At 45.1% G+C, this 24,890-nt stretch overlaps 1 protein-coding gene across 2 annotated transcripts in view; it reads right to left on the bottom strand.

The window, feature by feature from the left end:
* ZFX (zinc finger protein X-linked) overlaps positions 1–24,890 on the bottom strand; it is a 606,526-nt gene that overhangs the window by 531,083 nt on the left and 50,553 nt on the right. For both annotated transcript variants that reach the window (XM_086934509.1, XM_086934510.1), the window contains exon 2: positions 1,675–1,769. In XM_086934509.1, coding sequence (XP_086790635.1) covers positions 1,675–1,741 — 67 coding nt within the window. In that variant the 5' untranslated portion in view covers positions 1,742–1,769. The remainder of the gene's footprint in view (positions 1–1,674; positions 1,770–24,890) is intronic.

Below are 24,890 nucleotides of genomic sequence, written 5' to 3'. Positions count from 1 at the left end.
GCGGACCCACTGGCAGAGCCCCAGTCGGAGTCCCTCTGAAACCCAAGGGACCTAAAGGCACTCCGAAAGGGGGTGTCCACCCAAATTGAGGCTTATGGCCTCATATTATTCTTGAATTTGGATGGGGGTCACTCCTGCTCTCAGAAAGTCAGAAAGTCAGGAAGCACTGAGCAGACCCAGCTTGAGGTACAGTATCTACGGGGACAACCTGGGAGTGGGGCTTGAATTTGTGGCACTGTTCCTGCCCATCATCTGGTGAATAGGATTGACGCAGAAAAGTCGAAGAGTGTTTCGTCTTCTTCTTGTGGGACTTACCTGACGAAGTCCGGGATTGTGAAGATCACCAGGGTAAGTGACTGCGAGAGTGGTCCCAGACCTTCTGTCACGATTGTGACCTGGAACCGTGAGGAGTCAAATGGTGAGCGGCCAAAAGCTTCATGGTCTGCTCCAAAATGGCCTTCAAATTCATGGTCCTGCAATTTGTGCAGGCTGTAGAGTCTTGGTCCCATTCCAGGCACCACAGACAGACCGTGGGGGTGTCTAAAGCTTGAAACCAGCCAGTTTCTTCGGGGACATAGTCCAAAAAAACAGGTAGAAAAAGGCACACTGGTCGAATTTGACAAAATGGTCAAAAAAGTTCCATCAAAAACTGACTGACAGGCGCTCGATCCGTATTTGCGCTGCTGGTACGGAAAATAAAGAATTGCATTCAACACACTGGGGAGGCGCCTACATAAGCACAGCGCACTTCATTTCCGACGTGGCCCCTGCATGCACCCGCAAGGTGTATGCCGCCACAAGCACGAGTATGTGCTTCGAAAAAGAGCTGAACGATGGCTAAAGGTCTCCTTTGCAGCGCATGCGTGCTGCGAAGACGATACCTAAAAATCAGGGGAGTGCACCAGAATGAGATGCAAGGGTTGACGTTTCCCTGTCTTTGTGTTTGGGAGGTGAGGAGGAGGGGGAGCTGGAATGGGTTAATGTGCAAGATGGTCAGTGCAGTAGTAACAGTAGGGCACCATTGTTGTTTTTTTTTGCACTACCTGGCTCTTATCAGTTATGTGCGAGTTTCTGGATGGAACTGCAAAAGTGAAGCTGCATCAAGCAGATAACCACTGCAGCAACTAACACCTTCTCATGGCATCACATTATCACATGTCTACTCCACAGTTAGGTAATGTGGCAGAAGCCATAACACAGCGGTGCACTACTAGCTAGAGGGACAGCTTTAATATATCTCCTAGTCCCCAATGGACAAGAGACTACCCAGTCACCTCTCTAACATACTTGAAACAGCAATGAAAGTATTCAGACACTTGGCCACTAAGCGCCATGTGGTGAGCACTAGAGAGGGTACCCTGAGGACACAACTCACACTTCATGGACTCCCCGAGTATGTATTATGCCTCTGTAAAATTTGATCTGTCATTCTTGTTCATATGTAATGTAATATGACAGAAACTACTCTGAAACCACTAAGTCATTGTGGAAGCAAGAGACCAAAAATAAATTACTGTCTCCTTGAAAGCACATCGAAATCACAGCATACTTAAATAACATTTTCTACTAATAACAATAACAAACTAACATTGCCTATAACTGAGAATGAAATTCCATGCATTTTGGTTTCAAATAAACAGAACAATGTTTTAATAAATGTGATCAAGTTCTCACCTGCTGCAGCAAAGTAGGCACTAGGCTGATGAGGCTGCAGCTCAAGCCCAGCTTCATCGTCTTCCATGGCCCTTGATTTTCATTGGTTAAAGTTCCTGATAAAAAAAAAAGTCAAGCAGTTCAAATGGAGGAAGAATAGGTTTAACTTTGTAATGATGTTTGAAAGCATGCATTTAGTATCAGTATCTAGAAACTAGTGATATTATGAGTAAAACACAAACGCAGGTAAAATTCTGGGCTTGGAGTTCATACTCCTCTTTTGTGACAGATACAAATAGTTAGAGCTCCTAGTTTTCAGTTAAACAGATTTTAACTGATAAAACACTACCAAAGGGAATAGTTCTTTATCAGTAAAAACCACATCGGATTTTGATGCCCTTCAGGTGCTTTGACACCTTCTAGTAACAAAGCTGCAGAATTACAGGCTCTGCCTCTAAGCAGTGTTCTGTGATGAATGCTCCCACCATTACCCTCTTGGGTCATAGCCACTTAAGATGCTCTTCTGACACGCTGCAAGGTTCCTGGACTCAATGGATCTATATCCCCATTCACATTTGGAGCACAGCTCACCTCATATGGGTTCAGCTCACTGTACCTATTGCAGGTTCACAATTAAACTATGAGTAGGGTCTCAGTCAAGGGAAAGAAGCACCGCCATGATATCCTCCTTCAATGAGAGTGGGTTGGAGCTCTCCTTTTTGAAACACAGATATATTAATTGTGAAAATAAAGATCACAGGGTCTCTAGAATTAATGTCCACTCTTAAAGAGCTGTACCTAACCGTCCTGCTCTTAGAACTACATGACTATGTTCAACTAGCATACCTATAAAGAAGTTGCATCCCCTTATACAGAAGGACAATAACCATATTGTGAACATCTTCAGTCAATCAATCAATCAATTTACTTATAAAGCGCACTACTTACCCGTAAGGGTCTCAAGGCCCTGAGGGGACGGGATGTGGGGGTTTGCCGCTACTGCTCTAAGAGCCAGGTCTTGAGGAGTTTTCTGAAGATGAGCAGGTCTTGGGTCTGCCGTAGGTGGGAAGGGAAGGTGTTCAAGGTTTTGGCCGCGAGAAAGGAGAAGGATCTGCCGCCGGAGGTCATTTGTTGGATGCGGGGGACAGTGGTGAGGGCGAGGCTGGCGGGAGTGTAGAAGCTGAGCTGAGTCTGCTGTTGAGGTAGGCTGGTCTGGTGTTGTAGAGTGCCTTATGTGCGTGGGTGAGTAGCTTGAAGGTGATCCTCTTGTCGACGGGGAGCCAGTGTAGATCTCTCGGGTAGGGGGTGATGTGGCTGCGGCGAGGGACGTTGAGGTTAAGTCGAGCAGAGGCGTTTTGGATGCGTTGCAGTCGTCGCAGGTGTTTGGCCGGGATTCCTGCATAGAGTGCGTTGCAATAGTCCAGCCTGCTGCTGACGAGGGCTTGTGTCACCGTTCTTCTTGTGTCGGTAGGGATCCACTTGTAGATCCTGCAGAGCATGTGAAGGGTGTTGTAGCAGGAGGAGGAGACGGCGCTGACCTGTTTCGACATGGAGAGGAATCGAGGATGATTCCTAGGTTGCGTGCATGGTCGGTGGGTGTCGGTGCTGTTCCAAGCGTGGTCGGCCACCAGGAGTCGTCCCAGGCTGAGGGGGTGGGACCGAGGATGAGGACCTCTGTCGTGTCCGAGTTCAGCTTCAATCGGCTGCTCCTCATGCATTCGGTGACGGACTTCAGTCCCTGGTGGAGGTTGGTTTTGGCGGTGTGCGGGTCCTTGGTGAGGGAGAGGATGAGCTGGGTGTCGTCGGTGTAGGAGATGATGTTGAGGTTGTGCTGGCGGGCGACGTGTGCGAGGGGGGCCATGTAGACGTTGAACAGCGTTGTGCTGAGGGATGAACCCTTGGGTACACCGCAGATGATGTTGTTGGCTTCGGAACTGAAGGGTGGGAGGCGGACGTTCTGGGTTCTGCCAGAGAGGAAGGATGAGGTCCAGTCCAGGGCCTTCTCCTGGATTCCGGCTTCTTGAAGGCGTGACTTTAGTGTGCTGTGGCAGACCGTGTCGAAGGTGGCTGACAGGTCCAGGAGGATGAGGGGTGATATTTCGCCGTTGTCTAGTTGGAGCCCGATGTCATCTGTAGCGGCGATGAGGGATGTCTGGGTGCTGTTGTTCCATCAGAATCCGGACAGGGAAGGGTCTAGGATGTTGTTGTCAGCTACCAAGTTCAGGTCCATAAGTGGCCCATACTCTAGTTTTGCAGAAGCCAAGCTGTCTACACTGCATACATTAATGTATACATTCTACAAGTTAATGTGTAAGTTGCAGACAGGGCTGCTTAGAAACACCCACTGCTCTATGTTTCCAAGTATGTACTGCAGTCAGCACAATGTGAGCAAAAACATCTGCATGCACTTCAGCACACTTACCTGTGGCGGTAGGGAGCCGCGGGGGGAGCAGCCAGGAAGGACCCTTTGCCAGCCCAGCCGTGAGGGAAACGGCCAACGTGACACAAATTCAGGGACGCTCCGTGAGCGCCAGGAACCACAGTTCCCAGCAGCCCCGGCACCTGGCGCGCTCGTGACGCTCCCGCTGCGCCTGGAGGCGCCACAAGAACGCGGAGCACCGAGCGCGCCTGGGGGCACTTCAGCACACTTACCTGTGGCGGTAGGGAGCCGCGGGGGGAGCAGCCAGGAAGGACCCTTTGCCAGCCCAGCCGTGAGGGAAACGGCCAACGTGACACAAATTCAGGGACGCTCCGTGAGCGCCAGGAACCACAGTTCCCAGCAGCCCCGGCACCTGGCGCGCTCGTGACGCTCCCGCTGCGCCTGGAGGCGCCACAAGAACGCGGAGCACCGAGCGCGCCTGGGGGCACTTCAGCACACTTACCTGTGGCGGTAGGGAGCCGTGGGGGGAGCAGCCAGGAAGGACCCTTTGCCAGCCCAGCCGTGAGGGAAACGGCCAACGTGACACAAATTCAGGGACGCTCCGTGAGCGCCAGGAACCACAGTTCCCAGCAGCCCCGGCACCTGGCGCGCTCGTGACGCTCCCGCTGCGCCTGGAGGCGCCACAAGAACGCGGAACACCTCCCGTCCCGCGGGACGGCGCCGGGCTAAGCCCGGGCAAAGGGCGGGCCCTCTGTGGCCCTCAGAGGCACAAAGAGGCCGGGACGGGCCACCACCCTTATTACCCTGTTACAGCAAAGAGGTACTGTGATTCCCCTTACCATCTCTATTTAGCCCACTGTTTGCTATTTAGCATTATACCATGTCTATCTGGGACGAGCTTAATGCCATGTGTGGAACCCAATATACCCCCGACCTTTTATCCCCCATAAGCACAGACAACAACCCACATCTCGCTTACGCCACCCTGCAGATGTCACCTCTGTCTGTTAATAAACTCCAATCTCCACTTATAGCACTACCAGGTGGGCAGAACACCAAAAGAAAGACCGATGATGCCATCAACAACGGAAAGCCACCCAAAACTCCTAAACTATGCCCCAGTCCCTCTCAGCACCACTCCAATGTTAGCTCTGTGTCGGGGGATATGGAGCATGGAAAAAAGGAAAACTCCCCATCATCCCCCCAACCAACTTTATTGGCCCAGCTCGAGCATTTATTAATCTCCCTAATTTCACCATTGGTGGAAAAAATCAACGATCTGGGGGATAGGATATCTAACATTGAACTGATAGTTAAAACACATATTCCACCAGGAACTAAACCAGCATCATCAAACCCTCCGATCCCCCTCCTTGTCCGGGAAAAACCAAATCTGAACTCCCGCAGGAATGCGCATTCTCAAACTATATCGTTGGCTCAAACAAACCACACTCAGGTGAAAAATGAACCTATTAGAATGCCACGAATAAATTTACCTCCCGAAGCCGCCCCCTATGTGACTGTTGTCTCCGGGATTCCACCTCTAACCCACGGGAAAGTTGAAACACGCCAAGACTTACTACACAAGGCCATGCATTGGTTACAGACTAATAGACCTCTGCCACCTGACCTAGATGGGGGGATCCTAAGTGTTAGGAGGGTGGGGTGGTTGGGCACTTTGCCAAAAGACATTCCAGGGGACTTGGTCCTAATTAGGTTCAAGCAAAGGAAAACAACCCCTTACTTACGTTCCTGCAAGTATAAACAGGGGGATGGCCCAATTCGTATCTGGAACTTACATGACTTTTATCCGAGCTTTCCATCCACCCAGATATCAAGAACACAAGGGCCTAGGAAAACTTTAGATCGATATGGGAGATAACAATTATTGCTGTTTTTAATTTGCTGTTTTTAAATGTAGTTTCTAAATAGTTCCCTTATCAGTGATTTTTAACCTCCTACTGAGTATTGGATGACTTCTTTTAACTGAAATCGTTTCTTGTCTTTTCATTATAATGCTTTTTAAAATTTTCTATAATAATGTATGCTTATATGATATTTCTTCTGAATATCGAATAAAGCTTATTTTGAACCTTTGAACCATCTGCATGCACCCATTTAGAGCCTGTAAACTGAAGAAGAACACATTCATGATAAAACCCCAGGACACCAAGTTCAATTTTCAATGTTATTGCCACTATGTCCGAATGAGGTGTGGAAGCCAAACGCTTGACAAAAAACATATGAACAAACCATGGTGATGTATTTAATAGAATCATATTGAGCTGTGCTCATTCTTTCCCCCAAGATGGAAAAGATGGAACAGTGAATATTGCTTAGACACAAAGGTAAAGTGTCACAAGCAGCTCATATGCATGCCTGGAAGGAACGTAGTCCCTGAACTGCTTTCATATAAACAAAGAGCAACATGTTTGGTATAATTCAACGTCTATCAATTCCAACTGGTCCTTGTGCTGGACTTCAAATAAACACAAATTCCACTTTCATGGCCAACAATATAGAATAAGTTTGTTTTGATGCTGTTAATTGAGCAGGCAAATATGCCAAGGAATCCTTCAGTTCATGAAGTTTCATTACTACCTCAGTTGCACAAAAGCAGAGTTTGCAGTCACCAAGGGCTGTATAGCTAACAATCTGCATATCAATTCCTTAACAGTTGTCTCCCCTGTAACCATATAGAGCAGGAACTCACCTAGATCAGATAGTACTACAACATGTTTTAGACAGTCCTTTCTTGATCGTGAGACAAAGAACAGGGAAGGGTGGCACTAATTAGCAATAACTAGCCACCCCACAAAATATATATCTTATGTACCTAGTAGAAAATCTTCATTCAGTTGATATTTGTCTAAAGAATAACGCTAATAAATGCTCAACATCAACATTTTCATCTGCTGCAATCAAAATCTTAATGGGTGCAAACATATCGCCATCGATGTGCATTTTGGACATATTGTGGGGGTAGACTGCTGGAAAGGAGTTTGACTGTAGGGATACGAGACAGGCAGGGAAGGTGACAGAAATAATGGAAAGTTACTTGGAAGAGCAAATTCAAGGAAAACATATAGAGAATAGAAATAGTAGCAGGAAAGAAGTAAGAAAGAATTAATCGGAATGAAAGAGGGGAGGAAGGAATTAAAGCCGATTTTTTATGAGCATGGGAAAAACACCATGCCCATGACTTTTTACAGAGTAAAACAGAGTAAACGCCGACAACCATGTTTATTAGAATGTTTTAAAACACAGGAAAAACCCCACAAGAATTCACAACAAATAAAAACTGAAAACAGGAAAGCCTACAAATAGTAAAACTATTGGTTCTCAACCAGGAGATAGGGCTTGCATTGCAAATGTTCTGCAAGGGTATCAATTTCAATGCCGGTCCACTTTAGGTTATGAGTGCACGAGGAGTATGGATTACAACGCGTCAAATTGTAGCAATGTTTATAATATTAGTTCATGTGCTCCCTCTTGGAAATGTCATCTTTTGGCCTGTACTCCAGGTCAAAATATGATGAGGTCTACTATACCTAAAGCACATTCTCATTATGTTTTGCTCCTCGTGGGTTTATTAATTAGAAACTGTCAACATGTCAATTAATTCCAACTAAGCTACCGTTTTAAAGATGAAAAATGAATCACTAAATTGAAAAAGCTTCAAAAGAAAGTTGTTTTTACATAGCTTAGTAGCCTACTAATATTGCATCACACTTCTTCAATGTCCATTGCTCTTAAAGCTTGTGAAGCAAGAAGTGAATGCAAGTATTGAAAAACAGTAGGCCCACACATATTGAGGCAAAAAGATGTCGCTGAGACCTAAGTGACCTGCAAGGCGCAGAAAACCTGTGCCACCTGCTCCATTCTTGCCAGCCTTTGAATTAGCCATCAAAACCATTAATAGATATAAAATAAACAGAGGATCAAAACAGAAATGCAAAAAATCTCTTAAAACGTAATGATAAAAAAATGACTTAAAGAAAGGGCAGAGATTTGCGGCGGGCAAAATGCCCACTCTCCTGCAGGTTCCATCGGGCACTTTGATTCCTTGTCAGCCTGAGATGGTTTAGCAGGCCTTTTGGAGGTCTCAGGCTGAGGAGGCTTATGGCAGAGTTACCAAAATGATGGGTTGATATTAAAAAAGGGCGTGGTTGTTAATGAAGGAGGTCTCTGCGCGATTTATCTTCACTCCTGTACTTCCATCAAGTGTATGGCCATTTACACCAAAGAGGGTAGGATTGAAAAAGAAATGAGCCATGGCGCCACACTTAGCACTTCAGGAGGCAGTCTGACATATTAACGCCTCCCAACTCACCCTTATTTCCCATGCAGCGAGACATGAAAAGCAACTCACCTGTAAGCCTGACTCTGTCCCCATTTTTTTATTTAGTTACCATTTAACCATAGCAATTCTGCAGCCAAGTGGTATTAGTGTAGTGTAATTAGAAAAATTGCACATTTACAGGAAAATGTCTAATGATCTGAAGTATTTTGATAGGTTAGGACAAATAAAAGATGACAGAAAAAATATTTTACCAATTGGGGCATAATCAACAGGTTATATCTGGCACTCTATGCTTCGTGGAAATAGTCCCTAAAAGAGGAACAGAAAGATAAAAGGGAGAAGCTTATTCCTTTCATAGTAGTGCAAGTGAAAACTGATTAAGTGTTTACTCAGCAATTTCCTGCGTGAAGGATTAGGTTACCCTGTAAGCATCTGTTTTTGGCATGTTGTGCTGTAGATTCACAAGCTTTGCATACTCCTGTCATCTAATATTGGATCTGGATGTGTGAAAAGTTGTTTTTCTTCAAAGATGTCTTTAGAATCCCGAGTTCGAGTGACTCCTCCTCTTGATGATAATATGCATGGGCATAGACTCCATTATTAGATTGTTTTCCCACAAAGTGTCGAGAATGGAGTGTAAAGTTAGTGTAGTAAAGAGATGGCTATGCATAGCAAAAAGGTACAGTAAACTGCAACAACCACAGGTATCCAAAGAGGAGGGTGTAGGCGCTTGTTAATTTACAGCACTACATGCCACAAACATATGCTTGCAGGGTAAGTAACAATACGTTTGTCATATGTAGCTGTAGATACACATGCTTTGCATAGAGTGTAAAGCAGTTCTTTTCAAAGCGGTGGCTAACCTGTGGGTCTTGCAGTTATTTGAAAGAATGTACATAGCACGGCCTTCCTACATTAGCTTGTTTGTGTGCTAGAACATCCACACAATGCTTTGTGAATGTGTGTGGTGTAGATGTAGTGCTAGAGGCACTCTTGTGGTCTGACACCCTGTGATGACCTTTGACTACCATTATTTTAATTGACTTTGGTGTGTCATTTTATCCTAGCCTGAATGTACAACGTCCTGCATATGCCTTGTTTCTCTTAAAGGTTTCTTTCTTGTAATCTTGCAGTCTTTCAGTGGGAGCTGTCACAGAGTAGGATAACCATGCCAAGAACAGAATGTTTGGGAAATGCATTTGAAAGCATGAGAGTGGGAGAGAGGTGTGGAATGTACTTTTTGGTTTCGAAGTGCGGTGTTATGAGCAGTGGTGCACAAATGTGCATTGTGTTGTATATTGGTAGTATTATTAGTGAAACAAACCACAATGCGGCTGACCAAGGTTCTGCACCTCAGCTTCTCATTAAGCCAATTAAATGTATTGTCCGTGCAATCTCGTCCGGAGGATGCCGCACATATACTCCACTGGAAACCAGATAAGTAGATTTAAGAATGGAAGGACGGTGCACCAGAATGAAGTCGGAAATTTTCAGATGTATTCCAAAATATATGCTTTATTACGTCTTCAGTTTAAAATATTTTGGACATCAGCCAACGCGTTTCGTTCCGAGAGGAACTTCGTCAGGGCAAAAATATCTAGGTCTGGTCTCCCTCAAGCTGTATCCAACGGTCAGTGGCTTCCTCAAAGGTTGATATTCAAAATGTATCGAGTTTCTTTCACAGTTTGGTTTCATAAATCTTATTCCCGTCTCAACATCCCACTGCTTCGTAATTATACCAATCCGTGTGAAGGGTAAAAGACCAGATCCTTCAAGTACATCAATAGAGATCACATCACTATATAGGAAATGTCGGATTACGGGACGATTGGTGTCTACGTCAACAATGACGAGGACCTTTTGGCATTTACATTGATGCTCGGAATTTCCTATATAAGTATTTATTTATGCAGCACAATATCCTTGGTGCAAAAACATCAACTGTTGCATGGCTAAACACTTATAAGGTCCCAAAGGCGAGACCTATTGGCTATGAGAGTGACCAGATTTAGAAAACCCCAAAACTGGGCATTTCGCAAGGGGGACTACGCTATTACAAGAGCCATGGGGCACCAAAATGAATTACATGACAATGCGCACCAACATAGAAACACAGACAAGGCACTAAGAAACTAAATTTAAAAAAAAACTTTAAACCTTGCCTCATTGGTGTTAATTAAAATGTGTTCTGATAAGAGCTGCAAACTCGTTCGGACTTAGAGCACATAAAAAGTAACCTCTCTCCGTTTTCAGTCAATACTCTCTAAAAACAAGGATATAAGCTAAATGTGTTAACAGCTGGAGAAAAACAGGGAGTGTCCCAGAAAATCGGAGACGCTTAGTCTCCTCAAGTCCTGGGAATATATGCACAGTCAGCCGAGATGCAATGCAATGAATGCAGGTCTGGAAAAAAAGCAGCATTGGAGTGCGTGTTAGACAGAGCTGGATTGGCGACACAGCCTGGGGCCAAATGCAACAATGGTGCAGAAAAAAACGCAGTACTTTCTGTGCCCGAGGAAAGTGAGCACCTGGAACGATGTGAAGACTAAAGTGGAAGGTCTGGAGCAGAAAACCGGGTGCGGCACTCAATTCTACTCAGAATGCATTGCTGTATCAGGCGGGGTGTGTAGTGTTGGACAAGGGAGTTGTGCTCAGGCGGGTGTGTAGTGTTGGGCGAGGGAGCTCGGAGGGCGCAGAACAAACTGAAAGGATCAAATTGTAATTGATATTGAATACAGCACTGTTGCAAGGGGTATAAAGTTCAGTGCTGAGACAACGGGAAAAGGATAGTGACTTGCTCGGTCCTTTGTTCTCCACTTCCTCCGTTCTTACACTGCTCCGTTGTGGAACCCCTTGATCACAACAAGTGCTGCTTGGTATTTCTTCTGCTGCAGCAGCGTGTTCAGTGTGTACAGACACGTGCTCCAGAGCTGTCGCAGAGACATGACTTGTCCGCTGCAAATCGGTCCGGAGCGAAGCTAGTAGTATGGTAGGACTCAAAGCTTATTTGAGAATGTTCATGGGGACCCGCGCAACACCGCCTCCACCAGCAACTTCCCGGGGGGGGGGGACCGGCACCACAGTTCCCAGACTGCTCCCTGGGCCGCCGCAGCTGTCACCAACATACCCCGGGAGGCGCATAAAGCTCTTTGCGGGACGCGCCCGGGCGAAGCACTGGCTAAGGGCGGGCCCGTCCTTGCCCGTCAGTGACCGGAAGAGGCCACCCCTCTAATGTCAACAATGGGTAAGCGGAAACAATTATGTAGTCAAGATCAAGGGGGGCTGAAAGCAAAAATTCCAAGAAAGTCGGAGTCTATTATATCATATCTAATCTTGGCGGTGGGAGCCCTAAAGAAGGAAATCGCCAACACAGAAAAAGAGATGGGCTTGGGCACCAGCCAAGAGCCAGATGAGTTGCTATGTTGTTCAGTATGGTGGCATGGATGACGCTACTAAAGAACCTTTGCCTGTGTTGGAAATGCCACCAAAAGGGCTGTTCCTGGGGCCCGCTGGGAAAGGGAGATCTATCAGAAAAACTTGTAAACGGGACAAAGGAAAGAAAAAAAGTAACTCTATCCAAGGGAATGTTGCGAGTGAAAATATTGACTTAACAGTTCGGAATATGGTGGAGGAGATCTTTACTTCACGGCTGGAATCTGCTCTTACTAGCATAGCTAAAGATATTATTGATACTTGAACACTTGTGTTGCTGGGATTTTGAAAAATTTTGAGCGTATTGATTCTTTTTAACAGCCCCGAAATCTCTGCATGTTACTCCTAGTTCAATTATGCTCCCTAAAACCCAACCAGAGACCAGGCTATGTACTGGTGTAGACAACACGGGTGGTCAACCACATTCCCCATCATGGGTAAGGTCAGAATCCGGATTCAAAGAGAGAGTTGGGGCTTACCAGGACCCCCTTGAGAGGGGGGTAATTCCAGCTCTCCCTGTGGACATGACAGCTAATGCCCAGACCTTGGTTATTAGTGAGCCCCCACCCTCACATGAGAGGCTTGTAAAACCCAATTGTTGTAGTCTTAATCTCCCCCCAGAAGCTACCCCACTGGTTGCTGTCCTTGTAAGGGTACCACCATTTGGTGCTGATGATAACGAATCCCTGCTATTAGAAGCCAAAAAATGGTGTGAACAATACTGTACTGGAAATACAAAGATCTCTTCTAGCATTATAATGGCCAGACGGGTGGGGTGTGTGGGTAATCGCCCGAAACAAGTTGACGGCGATTTTATTATTGTTAACTTTAACAAACAAAATGCAGCTGATAGACTGTTTTGGGATGCCTCGGACCTGGAGAAGGGGAAGGGGGGTATCAGAGCTCTGCCATTGGGTTTGTTTAATCACCCCAGTAAGAGGATCAAATGTATTTGTAAAAACCCACTCTGAGGTATACTCGAGAAGGCCCTATCAGTCTCCTCAACGCTATGTTGAAAGTAAAAATTCGGAGCTCCGCCCAGAAAGTTTTAGTGTCAGAGACATAACAGTCCCGCAAACTCTTTCTATGCAAACAGGCTCCGAAGGAGTGGGCATAACCCTATCAAATAGATTTTCACCACTGTCCCAGTTAGACGAGAATGACTGACTAGAGATACCCCATGATTTTCTACCTGAACCCAGTCATAATATCTACCCATTGACACAGAAGTTGCCCCTAATTGCAAGATCATTAACTGGAACATTGCGGGTCTCAGATCTAAAAGGGATGTTCCTAGTTGGCTAAAGTTTATAAAAAAAAATACAACATTATCCAGGAAACATGGGAGAGGGAGAGCAACTTTTGGCAGGATGGCTTTAACACCTTCCATGCTCATGACGAGCTCAGCTCGTCATGAGCCACGGTGCTCGTGTGCTCATGACGAGCACCGTGGCTCATGACGAGCTGAGCTCGTCATGAGCACCGGGGCGCTGTGCACGCCCCCTGCTCCCCCCAGCACAGCGGGGGAATATGCCCCGCAGGGAAGGGGTTAAAACTTACTGCTCACCTGCACGTCCTACTCTGGCAGGCAGAGCCAAGGGGGGCTTAGTGCTCCTTTTTTCTTTAAAATTAAAAGGGTCCACAAAGATGATGTAGGTAAGCTCCCATAATTGTCTGATAGTAGAACTAAGCACTAACTCTGGGGAATGCGACTTTATGAATGAACATCTATCTTATCTGAAATGTTTTTTAGAAGTATATAGGTCGAAGCAATCCACTTTTTATTATATTATACTTATCGGCGATTTTAATATTCATCTGTGTGATCTGAATTATTATGTTGGTGATCACTTGGGCCCTGATTATTCAGTGTCACCCCACTTTGAGCACACACAAAAGGGGGAGGCTCTGGGGGACCTCCTGGCAGGAGTTGACCTCTTCGAACCTGGCTTTAATGATTTATCTGAGCGGGTTCCAACATTTAAGGCCAAGGGAAGGGATACCATTATTGATTACATATTTTTGTCCCCCTCAATGTTAGCTAATGTAGGGTCCTATAATGCTAGGTTGTCTCCCTTTAGCGATCATAACCCAGTAATTCTCGAGTTAAACAAAGACGGGTTTTCTGTGCTCACTGGGCAGGAACACAGGAGTTAATCACGTGTTACCAAGTGACCAGGGGAGGAGGCTCAAATGGTCTAACGTAATTCCTGAATCTTTTTTTGTTAATTTATGCATAAAGGCTAACAATGATATCGCAAAATGCGCAGATTATTCCACCCCAAAGGCTGAGGTTATTAGAGCCTTTGAAGGTATCTGTGGCCAGGTAGCAACTGACCTGACTGTCATAACTAAACCCAGATTCTACTCAGGTGAAAGGTGGTTTGACGCAACTGCTCTAGGGCTCATCGAAGTCTAATACAAGCCCTGAAAAATAAACCAAGAGACAGGGAGCTGATAGCTAGTCTCAGGAAGCACTATAAGCTAGCGGTATATATCCGCAAAAGTGAGATCAAATCAGAGGCCTGGAATGCTCTAATGTCTGCTGAAGTCCTAAAGGATAGCTCGAAATTTTGGGCTATTGTTAACACACCTTTTTTCTCGGATCTAGAGCATGACATCCTGGAAACTAATACCTCAGGACCTGATTGAGAATATGTTCTCAAAGGCCCCGAAGGGCAAGGCCCTGAAATGGCCACTGTGGAAGCGAGTCAGTTCGACAAGAGATTGTACCTCAATACTCACATTGGGCAAGCGCAATCGAAAACGATACCGGTGCGGTTAGAGTGCATTAGGAACCGAAGAGAGATCTGCAACGGTCTCAACCAGGAGCATATGCACACACGTCCGAACCTGACCGCCGAAAGAAAACAATCTAACAATGGAGTCAATGCCCATCACATTATCACCAAGAGGAGGAGTCATTCAAACTCATTGCTCAAAAGACTACTTCGAAGAAAAACAACTTGCACACATCCAGATCCAACATTAGATGGCAGGAGTATGCAAAGCATGGTTATCTACAGCTAAACATGCCTTGACCAAAAAGTTTGATTAGGTCCTTAGTACTACAAGCCGAGCAGCGATGACCTCTTCCTCCAGGAAGGCACTCACAAGATGGAACCAATGGAGTTCAGAATGCCCAGAGCAATGAGCAGTCAGTGAGAGGGATAGTCTGCTGATAAGCTCACTTGTTGAGGCACCAACAGAACAAAGAGAAATGGAGGATTCTCCAGAGAGCTGTGTGAGTGCCAGCATGAACAGGCGCATGCTCCATTTATTGGCAAGACAAATGCAGGCAGAATGAGTAGGGAGTTGGCAGGGAAGAGCAGGTGCAGCAAGTACCAAACGGACGAAGCAAGGCCTAACCACAGGGTGACAGAGGTGGTTAAAACCCGCAAAACACCAGGCTGACAAACAATAAATAGGAGAAGATGGATTTGTTTCCAACTAGCAGCTAGAAAGCAGAAAAGTTCAACCAATGACATAGAGAGACAGAAAAGAAAATCATGGCATTTTTGGACATAATCTTGAGAAAAACCAAAAAGGTTGACATGTTTTCAATGGCTATGGAGTCCAGACTATAGCATATGCACACATAGATACATGTAGGGAATCCATCACAGCGGCACTGGTCTAAAAAATGACTGACCATGGAGGCAGGATGGAAGATGTGAAAAGGGAGTTGCTTTAAAAGGCAAGCTTTCAGTGCACAGTAACAGGAACAACAAGAGCATTTGATGGGCGAGTTGAGATGCTGTATTCAAATCAAGCTTCAACCATCAGAACAATCATTTATATTTATGTATACCGCTCACACCTCGAAAAAAACAGAAAGCTTTTAGGAGCTCTTTATCACCCAAGCAGGCAAGCACAAGAGGGCAATCGCTTCAGAGAAGGCAGCCGCGTTTCTAGAAACAAACAGTGTTTTTTTATAATTGAACAGTTCTGATCGGCTAGGTCTAGATAGAGGAATAATACAGGAGTTATATCTTGCAAAAGAGAACTGCCTACATTCCTGGGTTCACCATGTGCTGCTCAAGAGTTAGCTGCAACTACAACAAGCTAATGGATGTAATGCTTGAATTAATCACAGCCACTGGCGACCCAACAGGAGTACTAGACATTATCTTCACAGGGTGCATATTCTCAGCCACTGGCAATCGGTCAAGATCGCATCCCAATCCATATTTTTTCACCCACCATGCCACCTCAGTTTGGATCCAGCCATATGCAAATCCGTCTTGATCTTGCTCCTCATGGGAACAGTCCAGCCCGAACTGCTAAGCCAGGTCCTCCCTGAACCGGAATACAAGGACTACCCCTGCAGGGTTCTCATGGTCTCTATTGCTGTGTCTTCCTGCTTGGACCTGCATGGTTGGTATCCTTTGCCATACTCCTCGTTACTCATATGTCGGGGTCCATCCATTGTACACCCTGTGTTCCTCTTTGCCTGAGCTGGAAGGACCGCAGTAGTCAACCACAGCGACATAACCTTTACAACAGAACTAGAGGTCCTCAATAAGGGACTGGGTTTCGTACCAACTCCAACCCCCAAGGAGGGTAAATTTAAACCCAGAGCTGAACTAGCCAAACTCTTCAGAAAAATTATATTAAAATCATTATTTAGCGAGGCAGCCGAAGATGACAGCAGGATAAAAAACACAGGGTTAAGAACAACATCAACATTCTTACCATCATCACAAATGACCCCGGCAGCAAAACAAACTTTTGAAGGTGTGGTCACAGAGGAGATAGATTCCATGCAGATTATACGGGCTTTCACAATCTGTCAACAAATGAAGGTAAGGCCCTGGATGACCTGGGGAGAAGGAGTGACATAGTCTACAAACCTGCTGACAAGGGGGCTGCTACAGTCATCCTTACAGCAGACATGTGCAACACAGAATGAAGATGGTTGTTATCAAACAGAAACAGCTATGAAGTCTTAGATGAAGACCCTAACCAACGCCTTATCAATTAAATCGAGATTATGGTGGAGGAAGCACTAAATATGGGCTGGATCACAGTACGAGAAGTAAGATGACTCACACCTGAAAAACCAAGAAGGGCTTTATTCTACATTCTGCCGCAACTGCACAAAACCAAATTTCCACCACCAGGCCGGCCTATCGTCTCTGGGATCAACTTTATCCTTGAACCATTGTCGCAATTTTGTGACTGGTTTTTGAGACCAATAGTAAAGACGATGCCCTCATATTTGAAAGATACAAAAGAAGTGTTATGTCTTCACAACAACTTGATTATTGACTCTAGTACGGATATATTGATGAAAATGGATATAGATGCCCTCTATAGATCGATACCACAAGAGCAAACCCTTACCACCATTGAAAACCTTCTCAGGGCTACCCAGATTGACACCATTACTCCAATTGGCTTTACAATGGATTGTGCCAGAGTTGACCTTACGGAAAACTTCTTCAAGTAAGAAAATAATTTATATCATCAAGTGAAAGGCACTTCTATGGGCTTTACTTTCGCCCAAAGTTTGGAATATCTTTATGTTAACCAGTTTGAAAACGAATACATCTATAATGATTCTAATTCTTATCGAACGAACATCAGACTATGGCGCATATATATTAATTCCATCCTGATTATCTGGAGAGGTACTGGAACTCTGCACTTGAAGCCTGTTCCTGGATAAACACCAGGCATCCATTTTTAACATTCACAAACACTGTAGACAAGAATTCTATTACCTTTTTTGACCTTGAGATCATTACGGTGGGAGATGAAATAACCACTAAGGTACACGAAAAGCCAACTGACAAAAACAGCCTATTACGATTTGATAGTCATCACCCGAAGTCATTAAGGGAAAATCTGCCTTTTGGATAATTTTTGCAGATTAGACACAACTGCACATACAGTGCCACTTTTGAGGAACTAGCAGGTAGATTAGCTGAAAAAATTAAAGGCACAGAACTATCCATCAAGAATAATTAAGAAAACAAAGAAACCAGCCCGTAATAATAAGAGGGCCTTACTAGAAACTTGCACCAAGGAGGCAGAGGATAGGATAACTTGTGTCACAACCTTTACGCCAGCATCTAATGCACTGAAGCGGATATAATCTCAAGAAATTGTACAATACTGGAAAAAGCTGCCATTGACTGGGAGCTGTCACTGTTTCCCTAATAACGGAGTAAAAGCCTTAGAGACAGGCTAGTACATACATCTATTTCTCATAAGATGAATATACAACAGAGACCGAGAAAGCTCTGGGATATGCCCCCTGTAGTTGAACTTTCTTTGCCGCAATTGCTCTGTATGTCCCTTACAAAACAACACAAAGAGGTGAACATTGAGACTGACCGTCCCCGGGTTTTATGACAGCACACAAATTGCAATTCTGAAAATGTGGTCCATATGATCATGTGCCCATGTGATAAATATATTGGCATGTCAACATGAAAAGTCTGGTTAAGAATAAATGAACACCGGAGTACCAACAGGTGCAAAAAGACATCCACATACCTAACAAAACACTACCTTAATCAACACCGTACTGATATGGAACAACAGTGGGTCATACTGGAAGCATTAGGACACAGACCAGGGCCTAACATCAGTAAAATACTATTTGACCTCTTTCAAGTGGTGCAGAAATTTGGTATGGGAGCGAAGTTTGTAAAGTGGACGGCTCTATTATATAAAGACTCTATGGCCAGGGTCAGGACGGGGGGCCTGATATCGGACTCCTGCGAGGTGGACAGAGGAACAAGACAGGGTCCGCTGATGCCTTTACTGTTTGCCCTGGCGATGGAGCCCCTGGCAGTCCGTGCTAGATCGGGCCAGCACTACCACGGTTTGAGGGTGTCAGAGCATATCCCATACATAGCGCTATATGCGGACGACTTATTGATGTTTCTAGCCGACTCGGAAGTGGCACTTCATGGGGCTAAAGAACTCCTGCATGCTCTTGGAAGAGTGGCGGGGCTCGGAGTAAACTGGGCAAAGTCGTGTCTATTCTCGACCGGGACAAACAGATTAGGGCCGCCATTAAAAGTAGCTTCGACATCTGGGGGACCCTTCCATTATCAGTTGCGGGCTGAGTTGCCCTCCTAAAGATGGTAACATTGCCAAGACTCGTATTATTTTGGCTCACTACCAACATGGATTCCGCCTCGACTTTTTACTCAGCTCAAAACAATGGTCACCGGGTTCTTATGGAGAGCTGGGAGATGAAGGGTGGTACTCCGTATCATGACGCCTCGAGCCTGCGACTACTATCACAGATACTGTTGAAACTCCCCATACAGGGTTGTTTGCGACCCTCTGACTTGCTAGTAGTGCATAAATGCTGGAATAGAACCCTCAGGCGAGCGAGGACCCGATGCCCTTATGCACCTGAAATTCCACTGACCATGTCTGAGGCTCTGCCTCACGGGGGAATTGACGTAGATTAGAGGCTTCGAGAGAAACTGGAATATCTACCATAGGGGATCTATATGAAGAACGTGCCATGCTCCCCTTCAATGGCCCCTGAGAGAGGTATGACCTATCAAGAGGTGATTTTCTTCTGCACACAGCTCACATGGCAGCCATGCGGAAACACTGGCAGACGGGACTCTCTGAACCCAAGACGTCCACAGTCACACCCCCCTCACCCATCCTCACACCCTCACACACCCTCACCCTCACACCCCCTCACTCACCCTCACCCCCTCACACACCCTCACTCACCCTCACCCCCTCACACACCCTCACTCGCCCTCACACCCCCTCACCCTCACACACCCTCACCAGCATAGCATAACAAAACATAGCATACCATAACAAAACACAGCATAACAAAAAAGCATAGGATAGCAAAACATAGCATAGCATAACAAAACAAAGCATAGGATAGCAAAACAAAACATAGCATAACAAAACAATACATAGCATAGCAAAACACAACAAAGCATAGCATAGCATAACAAAAAACAACTAAACATAGCATATCAAAGCATAACAAAACAAACCATAGCATAACATAACGCATAGCAAAACAAAACATAGCATAGTTTAACCTCATAGATGCTATTAAACATTCCTCCCCAGTGCTGCGCTGTCCATTGGAACTAGTGCTGAATGGACGTCCAATGGTCGTGCGCAGCACTGGGGAGGTAGTGCTGCCGTCGGCCAATGCACCGAGGCAGCACTTAAGGGGATAACAAAACATAGCATAGCAGAACAAAACACAACAAAACATAACAAAACATAGCGTAACAAAAAGCATAGCATAACATAACAAAGCATAGCAAAACATAGCATAGCATAACACAATATAGCATAGCAAAGCATAGCAAAACATAGTATAGCATAACAAAACACAACATAGCATAACAAAACACAACATAGCATAACAAAAGAAAGCTTAGCATAGCATAACAAAACATAGCATAACAAAACATAGCATAGCATAGCATAATATAACAAAACAAAGCATAGCATAACAAAACATAGCAAAACAACAAAACATAGCATAACAAAACACAACAAAACATAGCATAGCATAACAAAACAAAGCATAGGATAGCAAAACTAAACATAGCATAGCATAACAAAACATAGCATAACATAACAAAACATAGCATAACAAAACACAACACATAGCATAACAAAACATAGCAAAACACAACAAAGCATAGCTTAACAAAACATAGCAAAACAAAACATATAATAGCATAGCAAAACATAGCATAGCATACCAAACACAACAAAACATAGCATAGCATAGCTTAACAAAACATAGCATAGCAAAACAAAGCATACCATAATAAAACACAACAAAACAGCATAACAAAACTTAGCATAGCATAACAAAGCATAGCCTAGCAAAACATAGCATAGCATAGCAAACCATAGCATAGCATAAAAAAAATAGCATAACAAAACCCAGCACACCATAACAAAACACAGCATAGCATTGGATAGCAAAACATAGCATAGCATAACTAAACAAAACATAGGATAGCAAAACAAAATATAGCTGTCACGATTCAGACACGTAGAGTGTGACTACAGGTCCCAGAATGCTTGTAGGTAGTCTGTTTTCACTGTTCACTACTTTCCTTTCTGGCATTCTATATTTGTTTTCTGTGTGCAGTTCGCGGGGCTTGTCACCTGTGGTTTAGCCGCATCTTTATGCTCTTTTGTTCTTGGATTCTTGTGACTGTATCCGTGTTTCTACATCCGTGTGAGCTGCGCTGGGGAGATACAAGTCCTGGCTACAACGTTTGCTGACCGTTGGGAGAGCCGTACAGAATGCCGCGCTGAAAGCCGCGAGGGAGCCGTGCAGAACGCCACTCTGAAAGCCACGAGGGAGCCGTGCAGAACGCCGCGCTGAAAGCCGCGAGGGAGCCGTGCACTGAAAGCCGCGAGGGAGCCGTGCAGAGTCGCGCTGGAAGCCGCGCTTGGACACTGACTCAGAGGTACAGTGCACCCGTGGCTAGTGGCTCGAACCTATTGCTCCATTTGTATTCTATTTCCATTATCGGAACTTTGGCTAGCGGAGGGCTAGCATTGGAAGAGTGCCTTTTTTCTCTTCTGGCTTTTTGCTTTACATTAACTTTGTGGTTTTTGGCATTTGGGACTTGCCGAACATTTTGATTTCTTAGAGCTGTTGCGAGGCTCGGATTAGGTGTTCAGAGACCTTCTGAGACATGAACTGGTATATGTCATAGTGGAACATTTAACTTACTCATTTCATAAATTCGAAGCTTTCTCAACCTGACTGGAAGTTTTTGCATGAGAAGCTTCTGTCTCTTTCTAAAGTCGGGGTTTTTGGGCAGTTCCCGGTTTTCTTTTTACTTTATTTTTCTATTTTGCCTTTTTCTATCGGGATGATTATGGGAGCCATATGATGTAAGTGAAAGTCCACATTATCATACACATAGAGGTGGTAGTTTACTCTAGAGAAGGGTGTGACTTTCATGTTCTTGTGTCTCTGTGCAGGTACCAGCTTACACATCCAACATTTGGCGTTCTCCTGTTGTCGAGTCCTGTAGATGGTTTATGGCTGCCAATCCTTTATGTTTTATTTATCCACTTTTTCCCCTTTCCTGGGTGAGGTCCTCATAGGCGAGTGTTTATTCTATACTCACTTGAGGTGCCGTATCTAGGGAGGAGTGAAACTAGCTACTACATCGCTCCTGCTGTACCGGATTCCTAAGGTTAGTCAATCTGTGTAAACTGTGACAGAGTGACAAGCCCACGTTCTACTACGGCCTGAGCCATGGAGACTGAAACGGTCCTGACATCTATGTTAGACGCCCTTAACGCATTGCGAGTGGAGGTAGATGCAGTAAGAAGGGAGAATCATGAGATGAGGAAGGAAATGGGTACCCTTCAACAGGAAGTAGCGGGAATAACACGATCCAGTCCCACTGGTTCTAGAGGGGCCCATTACATCAGGGAAGCCACGTTACCCCCTCCGATACAGACTCAGCACCCCCCCCCTTACACCGGGAGGGCAAGGACCGTCTACCATTCAAGTCATACATCCGATTCAATTACCCTTGGCACCCCCGGAAAGGTTCTTGGGGGATCCTAAGAAATTCAGTACATTCCTAGGACAGTGTAGGTTACATTTCATGTGCAAACCTACTGTCTTTCCTGACGATCATTCCAAGACGGCATTTATGCTGTCTTATTTAGGGGGTAATACATCGAGTTGGTCATTTCCGCTCATTGAAAGGAATGATCCAGTATTGAATGACTTTGAAGAGTTTTGCGAGGAAATGCGTAAGCTCTTCGATCGCAAAGCACACATGCTGTCACTAGACAGAGAGTTGATTACGCTGAAACAGGGATCACAAGACTTGTTGTCTTACTTAACTCATTTTAACCGTCTTGTTGTCGAAACTGATTGGCCGTCCAAAAAGAGAGCCTCCTTGTTCTATCAAGGATTAAGAGGGGAGTTGAAGGATGTTCTGGCTCAGGTGGTGACTCTGCCAACCACTTGCGAAGTGTTAATAGACCTCACTGTTCAGTTGGATCACAGACTGCAAGAACTGAAAGGCGATAAACACCGATACGAACTCCGGTTTCCAACATCCAAGCCGAGAGCACTTGCAGAAAGCACTCCTTCCTCTGATACCTCCGAACCCATGCAAATAGGAGGGATAAAGGGACCTTTATCTCCGGAGGAGCGTACACGCAGACGCAATCAGAAACTCTGCATGTATTGTGGTAAATCTGGGCACTTCATCAAAGATTGCAGAGCAAAAACCAAAGGTGCAAGAAATCTTTCTGCCGTGGATTATTCTGTCAATGCCTCGGGAAACGAGAATGCTCAAGCGAGTCCAAGACCCCTTGCTTGAGCCCAGAGACGGAAAAAGAGGTCTACCATGCTGTAGCTAATACGATGCAACCGGCTGTGCCCCATATGAATTTATGTGTTACCATCAAATGGCCAGGGGAACAACCTGTGATGGTACATGCAATGCTGGATAGTGGAGCAACAGGCAATTTTATAGATCTTCAATATGCCAAAAGATTGGGAATTCCATGTATCCAGAAATAAACTCCTGAAGCTGTAAAGGCAGTGGATGGGTCTGATTTAACGTCTGGGCCCGTGTGCCACCATACAAGCCAGTTGGTTATGCAAATAGGACAAAACCATTACGAACACATTTCCTTTGATTTAATCGATGCACCTCAGTTCAAGTTAATTTTGGGGATGCCGTGGTTAACGTTACATGATCCTGTAGTGAAATGGGCTGCTCGTACCATCACCTTAAGCTCGGATTATTGTGCTGACCATTGTACCCTTCCTTGCATTCATGAGACGATACGGATGGAAACCCCTGCAAGTACTCTGGCAAGTGCAGGAAGGCATCTGAGAGTGAACGCTATCTCTACCCTTCCTGAGGTATATAGACAGTATCAGGATGTCTTCGATGAGAAAGAAGCCAGCAAGTTACCCCCACACCGAGATTATGACTGCGTGATTGAGCTGGAACCAGGGGCCAGCATTCCTTGCAGCAGGATATATGCCCTCACAGAGGCGGAGAACGTCTATCTTCAACAGTACTTGACGAAGCTCCTAAAATCAGGATTTATATGTCCCTCTATGTCCCCTGCCTCGTCTCCTCTGTTCTTCATCCCGAAAAAAGAAGGGGGCTTGCGAACATGCATAGATTACAGAGCCATCAATAGAGTAACCAGGAAGAACAGGTACCCTCTTCCTTTAATACCTGTACTTTTGGACCAGCTGAAAGACGCAAAAATATTCACCAAACTTGATTTGCGGGGGGGCATACCATCTGGTGAGGCTTCGGATTTGGATTCGGATTTTGACTTTGTAATAAAGTACCGTCCCGGCACACAAAACGGCAAGGCATATGCCTTATCGAGACCGGAATCGGTATTACGAGATCAATCTTCGGAGATGGAGAATCCTCCCTTTCTTCTTCACGAGGCATCCTTCAGTCAGTCTGTATCAGTCATCACATGTCCCGCAGACTTCTTGAGACAAGTTGAAGAAAAGAGGAACTTTGTAGATGTGCACACTTGGATAGCTAAAGAACCTTTACAGAGACTAACGAGAGGCAAACTCCTCTTCAGAAATAAACAGTTGTATCTTCCAGAACATGAATTACAGACTCAAGTTCTGCAATGGACTCATGATTCCTCTTTGAGTGGACATCCAGGGATGCTCAAAACGTTACAGACTACATCTAGGTACTTCTGGTGGGAAACGATACGGAAAGAAATCGAAGAATACGTAGCCATGTGTCCTATATGCATTCAAGCTAAAGCACAGCATCAAAGAAGTAGTGGACTGCTACGTTCTATACCGATACCTCCCTCTCCATGGCATACAGTATCAATGGACTTCATTGTAGAAATGCCTCTCAGTTTCGGCAACAACACTATTCTGGTGGTTGTAGATCATCTCACCAAGATGGGTCATTTCATTGCACTGACCAAGTTACCCACGTCAGGAGAGCTAGCTATGGTCTTTTTACAGAATGAAATGAAATGAAATGAAACAAGCATTGGAAATACAATAGGTCTCGCAGCATTAGAGTTAGTGCTTTTAGAATTGTTTATGGGTTTTTTTGTAAATCTTTAGCATTTTTGTTTCCTGTAGCCAATGCTAAA

Source organism: Lissotriton vulgaris, chromosome 8 (genome assembly GCF_964263255.1).
Source record: "Lissotriton vulgaris chromosome 8, aLisVul1.2, whole genome shotgun sequence".
Classification (NCBI taxonomy): Eukaryota; Metazoa; Chordata; class Amphibia; order Caudata; family Salamandridae; genus Lissotriton; species Lissotriton vulgaris.
Note: the sequence above shows the minus strand (reverse complement) of the source record. Positions and strands in the feature narration are given on the sequence as shown.